The following is a 7,500-nucleotide window of genomic DNA, read 5'->3' as shown; positions in this document are numbered from 1 at the left end:
GTTTTTTTTTTTTTTTTTTTTTTTTGAAGTTGGTAAAACACAGGAGAAAGAAAATGTTTTTGACTCTACGGTTGGTGTTTTTGGTTCATAGCTTGTGTTACTCACAAATGAGCCTGTAAAAAAAAAAAAAGAAAAACTGCTTCCTGACTAAGAACACAACGATCAATACGCTATTGATTCACGGGGCATTAGGATTGCACTTTGTATATGCTAGATTATTAGATAGAGCTAGTGTATATGTTTAAGGGGATGAAGCAGATGTACTAATGTGTTTGTATACTGAAGCCTGTTTTTAGTCATGTGCCAAGTGTGATCAGTTTGTGTGATGGACAGGGATGTTGGTTTGACTGAACGCCGGCTTCGAAACGAATGTGTGTTCCCTCACCGACGTGCCCCGGCATATGTTTCCTCTCTCTGTCGCTGCTAATGGAGAAATCCCACCATCATTCCCAGCAGCACTGTCAGTCAGAGAACACTTTGAGACTCTCAGGAAGAGGATGTTTCATTTTTTTTTTTTTCTTTTTTTGGCAGTGCTTTGGGAGTGTGAGCCGGCTGTTGTTACACGCCTGTGTGGCTAAATGAAGTGCCAAGTGCTGTCTCAGTGTCTGAAACCTAAATGGACTGTAATGGTCCAGTTGCACTTACTCCAGTTGCATAATGGGCAGACTGTGTATTTGTGCGCAGACACACAAAAACGTAAACACACCAGTGCTCACACGCACACACTGTCTAGGTGCTTTCCTCTTATACGCCTCAGTCTTGTTGGACTGTCTACACAGGTATTTTGTCGCGTTGCCAGTCGTTCCGTCTCATTTCCATGTATCTCTCCTCAGCTCTCCTCTCTTCTTCTCTCCTCCCCCCCTGCTCTCTTATCTTCGGATTGACAGCTCTTTTTGCAGCTTCAACCCAATCAGCTAATTGTTCATTTGGACCTAATTAGGAACATGATCTGCTGGCAGCATTAGCATAAATGACTGATTTGAGAAGGCTCCATCTCAATCCAGATCGTTGCTGCTCTCACTCTTTTCACTCCCTCTGATAAAGCGTTATTACCACCCATGGATTTTCAACAAAGAGGTCTGTATTCATGAGCATGAGGATAAAAATGAAAAATTGTTGGCTATATCTTTCATTTTGAGCTGTGCCATTGAAGGCAGCCCTGTCACTCAGAGTGACAGATATTGTTTCCCCTTGTTTTGGTTTGTGAATTGAGTATTGAAACCAGAATAGAAGCAGGCGGGAACTGTGCTTGTATTGAAATCATTCTGAGAGGTTATCATTAGATATGGGGAGCAGACTCGCAGAATCAAGGCAAAGATTCGTAAAAAAAAAAAAAAAAAGAAATCACGTCTTTTTAAAGGAACCCAGACATTTTACCTTGTGGGTTATACCTAGCAAATGAACAAGCACAATATGCTCCTCTCCTCTCCTCTCTTCTCCTCTCCTCTCCTCTCCTCTCCTCTCCTCTCCTCTCCTCTGGACACCGTCCAACCAGCAACATCTGTTTGCATATCATCAGGAGAGGTCACGTCGCACAACCTCTGATGCCGTTTTTAGGCCACTCAGTGCACTCATGCATACGTCCCCCTTTGGCACTTAAATATAAGAGGAGACTTGATGTGAACATTTTTTCTTAAATAGAACATTTCACCTTAAGATGAAACCCTCCAGTACAATAAGGAGTACAGGGCCTGTTCAGACTTCAAGTCTTTGTTTATTGTTCTGATATCAGTCGTTTTAAAAAGATGAAATCGACTGGCAAACAGGGTTCAACTTGAAAGTTATTTTACTGCAGGAGCAAGTCACCAGAAACGTGGAAGAGATGAGTCTAACGAGGTGCTTTGAAGATTTAGGAGACACATTAGCATCCAGCCTGCTTCAGTCTGCAGGAAAGCTTATTTGGATGTAGAGCGGAACCTCCTCAACGCTCCACCCCCCCCTGCTGTGCGGTATTTTGTCATATTGGCTCCTTGCTGACTCACTGTGGGCTTTAACAGCGGGCTAACATCAGTGACTGACAGAAAACCAGCTGCTTAAGAGGCATTCCCCCTTCACCCCGAGCACATGATTAGAAACTGTACACGACACACACACACGTGCGCAGGGGCGCACACACACTATTCAAAATGGACAGTCGAGTTCTTATTGATGTACAACATGCTGTATGTATTGTTTTGTCTCCAAGATGCCAAGTCCAAGAGGCTTTTGTCCAGGTATGTGAAGCATTGTGGGAAATGCGTTGTCATCACGTACAGACAAATACATACCCGCACTCTAATACAAAGATACACACACTTACATACTCTTTAAGATACAGACAGAAACAGCAGGAAGCAGCAGTGTAGTGAATAACAGGCAACGTGAGAATGAAAATTAAATTAAAGCAAAGCACTTAGACAACCATTACTCACTGGAGCAGCCCAGCAGTGGTGCTGATAAAGGGTGTGTGCCTCCTCACTGAAACCCTTCACTGTTCAAATAGAGGTTGGCAGAATGGATCAGGAGCCAGATTTAAGGAATAAAAGGAGATTTAAATCAGTGGAAACTGACTGTACCTTTGCTCTGCTCTATCTAATTTTAATAAGTGGAAAAAGTGGACTTTATTAGTGTAGCTAGTATACAGCCTTAAATCTTTTTGTCCTCTATTCTTTCATTGTGTGTGTGTGTGTGTGTGTGTGTGTGTGTGTGTGTGTGTTTTTCCTACGTAATTCTCCCTGTGAGGAACAGGTGAGATTTGATCTTATGAGCACTTGTGTGTAGAAATATTCCTGCCTGAAAAGTTCAGGTGAATTTGCCAAGAGGTGGATCACAGCCAATTAAAAAAAGAAAAGGGAAAAAAAAAAAGCATGACAGGATAAAGCTGCTAACAGCCCTTAAAGGTCTGTAGAATTTTCCCTCTCTCTTCACAGAGCGATAAGGTTTTTTTTTTTTTTTTTAAGGAAGGCTGAGCTCACATCTCTCCTCCCTCTCCTGAAACTCAGTGATGTGATGTTGCGGTTGAGACCGCTGCCTGTGGAAATCCCTTATCAAACCTGCCAGAACATTTTGCTGCCTTCATGGTCTAAACCTGTTTGCTGAAGATCCCCTTTTGCTGTTCATGTAGATAGGTGTGTCCCTTTGGGCAAGTGTTTTATATAGTGTGTGTGTGTGTGTGTGTGTGTGTGTGTGTGTGTGTGTGTGTGTGTGTGTGTGTGTGTGTGTGTTATGCTCTGCTGGGTGCCACCTGACAAACATGTTAAGAATTGTAAGTCTGTAACACGAAACATAACATAGAAACAAAAATGTTGCCTTCAACCTTTATTGACAACTGTTTTCATATTTAGTGCAATAGAAGGAACAGCAGTTCTTAAATGTTTGGTTTGATGCCATGTTGAAAACCGTAAAAGCAAATTGACTGTATAAATAAAGTAAAACACAAGGAAGACTTTTAAGTAAGTGAAAAGAAAAATAGTTGCACTTTATTTTCCTTACAGGCCAGTGTGTGCGTTGGCATCCAGAAAACACACATCACCGGGGAAAATCCCAAGAGCCAAGAAACTGATCTCAAATTCCTGTCTGATTAATGCAGAGGATCTATTTGACCTTTTGGAGAGTGTCCTGTGTTCTTGTCTTGGATATTAATACTCTCTCGATTAGGAGTCAGAATGATGATGTCAAACATTAGGGGTGATTTGCACTTTGTGAAGCAAGAAACTGTGAAACTGACTTTTGAAGGTCTCGTGCTGCTGAGTTTTACAGCCTGATAGCAGAAAATAATCACAGTCAGACTGCAGAGGTTCGACGATTTCAATCAATGACAACTCACTTTGGAAATTATGCAGCAAATATCGTCTGTTTTGGAACCCATTCCTGCTTTTGTCATAGTAACTTGACAGCTTTTAAATTGTGCGTCATGGTTGTAAATCATATTGCTGATGCAATTCTGACATTGTCGTTTTCTTCTGCTGACTTGCTTAATCATGGACTGCTTTTCTCCTTTTCAGCTGTTCTCTGCCTTTTGTCATTTTTTATTGTCCGTCCTCCAACTCACCTTGTTTTTTTTTTGTTTTTTTTTATCTCGCTGTCCCTTCACATTCCCACAATTTGACTTCCTCTGTCTCAAACCTTGTGCATGTGCATGTGACAGAGAGGTTTAGTGGGAGAGAAAGAGGGCATGTATAATTTAGGCTGCTTGGCTGAAGCTTGTCTGTGCCAGCGTGGGGAACTGGACCAGAATTCAGTCAGACCTCCTCTCTCTCCTGCTCCCCTTGTCCTTGCAGCTGTCCTCTAGAAAAGCTACTTTACTGGCATTTGATGTTTGGTGAATCAAAGCATCTTATTTATCACTTTTTACAATATCACAGTTGAGTGCTAAAGTGTTCGGGTTTCCCTATTGGCCATCACTCTTTCAAAATGACCGGTTTCTATTACATCATCAGGGGGCGTTTACAGGCAGTATCACTACATTTATCCACTTTTCAGACTCCTTTTTAACCTTCTTTCTGGAACAGGCCTCTGATCATTAAGCGCCTCTTGAACTTCTTCCCACCTTTTGCCCCTCCCTCCCTCTCCCTCTTGTTGTGTCCCCTCTGGACGGCACAGCGCCTCCACTTCACATGGCCTGCTGAGGTGACAAAGATGATGAGCTGCTGGCTGTTTTACACAATCTGAATACAGAAGATGCGCATAAGTTAGACAGCGAGGCTTTTGTGTGTGTGTTTATGGTGTGTGCGGCAGCGGGTTGGGATTGGTGTGAAAAAGCTGTCGACAGATCGACAGAGCGCTTAACCGCATCCTGTTCCTGCAGGTTAACAAGACAGGAAATGTTTTGATTGAGAGAGACGTGTCACTCTCTCATGCTGGGTGCTGTGGTGGGAGATGTTTTTTCTCTGCCTTGTTTCATCTCTCACTGATCATGCTTTTTTCATATTTCCATCTTTGTTTTCTGTCTGCTCTGTCAGAAACTACAAAGTGCAAAGTTTGTGCGAGAGCATAAGGCAAATCAAATCAGGAAGTAAGCTTCAGAATAAATTATAGGATCATAAAGAGCAGCCTAACCTTTTGTGTGCATTTTTATGTGGACTGAATGCTTGATATTTTCACAGTATTAATATAGAACCTAGAGCTGATCTATAATCAAAAGACAGATGGAACTCTCTCTTTATACAATAGGTGACCTTTAAACCCTAATTAGCAGAGTGGGTATTTCCTGACAATATCTCACACTTGGTGAAAAGAACTACAGACATATCAACCAACTGTTGTCACAATACGCAACACAACAGAAGTAGCTAATTTAGGCTACCCACTTTGGAATAATGTGTAAACACAGAAAAACTGTGTTTTCCTCTTTTTCCCATTTTGCCGACATTGCGTGAACGCATAATTACAGCCTCATAGAGAGGCTAGTATGACTGCAGATTCTACTTCTTATTGCCTATTAAGTCCTGTATTGATTGTAGTTTACATTATGTGACTTTGGGTTACTCAAAATCAAAGTCTCCTTTGGTCTATTTGCCATTTGAAGTGTCACCTCTTTTCTGCCAGAATACCACTGGATGCACTTTGTAGAGTTAGAGGTCACAGTTGAACGTGGTTGAATTTCGGGAGCAAAGACAGGATGGCACAATATTACTTTTTTACTCGTTAACAGGACTATAGCTGTGCTTTCTGTTAAAATCAAACTTCTTCTGAGCAACGCTATGCCTACGTGTTTGGTGTGAAAGTGCAGCAACTCACTGTCTCCTCATTACTGTCAGAGCTAAAGGGCAGGAGGAAGTCTGTTTGTACTCTCAAACATTGATCACTTTAACCTGATTATGTCTGCAGTTCATGTCTTCATGTTTCTTGTTGAGTCATAGGTATGTGTGTGCGTGAGAGAGAGAGAGAGAGAGAGATAAATAGTTGTTTATTAATCAATCATCTACCTGCTATTGTTTTCAGAACCCAGATTAACTTCACCGTGGCCATTGACTTCACAGCTTCCAATGGTAAGTAAACACACACATCCACTTTGACACTTTAGCACACTAACACTCTGAGAGAGCCACATAAAGAGACAGAAAGTGCGCTGAATTCCGAGGGAGTGCATATTCAGATATATTTAGATGGAGAATCAAGTGTTTCCTAATAGCCCTCTCCACCACACCTGGCAGATAAAGCTGAGTGCAGTACCATGCTATGATGGCCGTGATGAAGGACCGTGTTATACAGCTACCCTTGAGCTCGGTCCTAGCGGGACAAGCGGCGCCAAATCTGATTAAATCAAATGAGAGCTTTCAGGCATGGGATGTAAAATATGTGTTTGAGGCTGAGGTGTGCTTGATCTTGTCTGGCTCTCACTGAAAAGTCAATACTGAATGGTGGCAAATTGAGTTCTGCAATTAGATTGAATAGTGATATGAAAAGACATGTACAGGGAGATCAAGACAAGTGCCATATTAATACATTTACAACTACGTTAAGTTAATTAGCAGCCAATTTGGCTCCATCAGCGATGCAGTGATGGAATTACACGACCCACACATGTTGTGGTGTCATACAGAAGCATTAATGGTGAGCCACTTGAAATCTATTCGATGGCTGTTTATGGAAGCACTGGCTGCTATATTGAAACACAAAAGGTATTGGTAAAACATCATTTAGAAGTTGAAGTGGCTCTTCAAATAGTGATGGTGGTTCCCATGAAGCGCCTTTAAATCCACACAACCTCTGATGGTCCGTTATCTTCTTCCTTCTTTCAATTATAGGGATATTTTCAAAAAATATAAATTTTTGACTTGATTTTATTACTTTAACATTTAATTGGGGGCAATTGTAAAATTGTAAACCAAAAAAAAGCTATGGGCTATAAGATAAGGGGCTACAGTGTATTTTGCTCTGACTGCTCCAGGAAAACAGGTGGTACTGCTGTTTATATTAAAAACTGATTTTTGTTGAGTTCTTTAACTGCGCTTCTTGTGAGCAGGCATATGAACTTTGAGCCTTGAAGTTGGGGCTCAGTAAGGGACATTTTATCTCAGCCACAGGTTGCTGCAGACCTCCTTCAGCAAACAGTGAAAGCTGCTATCTTTAAGCCAGCAGCTGGCTGAACTGAGTTTTAACAATCATCTTATTGTTGGTGATTTTGATTTTGACTGGTTCCCCCTAGCGTCTGACAGTTATAAATCTTTCTGAAGTTCTTTTAATCTTGCGTAACTCCTTGAAATCTTAAATGTTCAGAAAAGTCCTCTGACTATATGTTGTTGATGCTGCTGTGTTGGGCAGCTCTCTCTTTACTTTACCTGGTTAAATAAAGTTGAACATGAAAAATTGAACTCATTTTGACTCTGTATTTTCCCAAGATCACGTTTGCTACCAACAATAAAATATATAATATATTTTACAAATATTTCTAAAAACATTTTAGAAAACACATACCGTTGTGTCACATTTTCAAGGAAATAAAGTTCATGTATAACGTAACAGAGAAAACTTAAACTTGGATGATGAAAAGTTCATATTTGATACCCTACACTATAA

The 7,500-nt window shown here is 41.0% G+C and overlaps 1 protein-coding gene across 1 annotated transcript in view; it reads left to right on the top strand.

Annotated features, from left to right (window-relative positions):
* LOC111667303 (copine-8-like) overlaps nucleotides 1-7,500 on the top strand; it is an 83,815-nt gene that overhangs the window by 59,850 nt on the left and 16,465 nt on the right. Inside the window, exon 14 of the mRNA XM_087178426.1 lies at nucleotides 5,923-5,969. Within this exon, the coding sequence (XP_087034552.1) occupies nucleotides 5,923-5,969 (47 nt within the window). The remainder of the gene's footprint in view (nucleotides 1-5,922; nucleotides 5,970-7,500) is intronic.

This window comes from Seriola lalandi, unplaced genomic scaffold (genome assembly GCF_002814215.2).
Source record: "Seriola lalandi dorsalis isolate HSWRI2012SDOR001 ecotype SW California unplaced genomic scaffold, Sedor1 jcf7180002054688, whole genome shotgun sequence".
Lineage (NCBI taxonomy): Eukaryota > Metazoa > Chordata > Actinopteri > Carangiformes > Carangidae > Seriola > Seriola lalandi.
The sequence above is the reverse complement of the archived record's forward strand: the minus strand, read 5'-3'. Positions and strand labels throughout refer to the sequence as shown.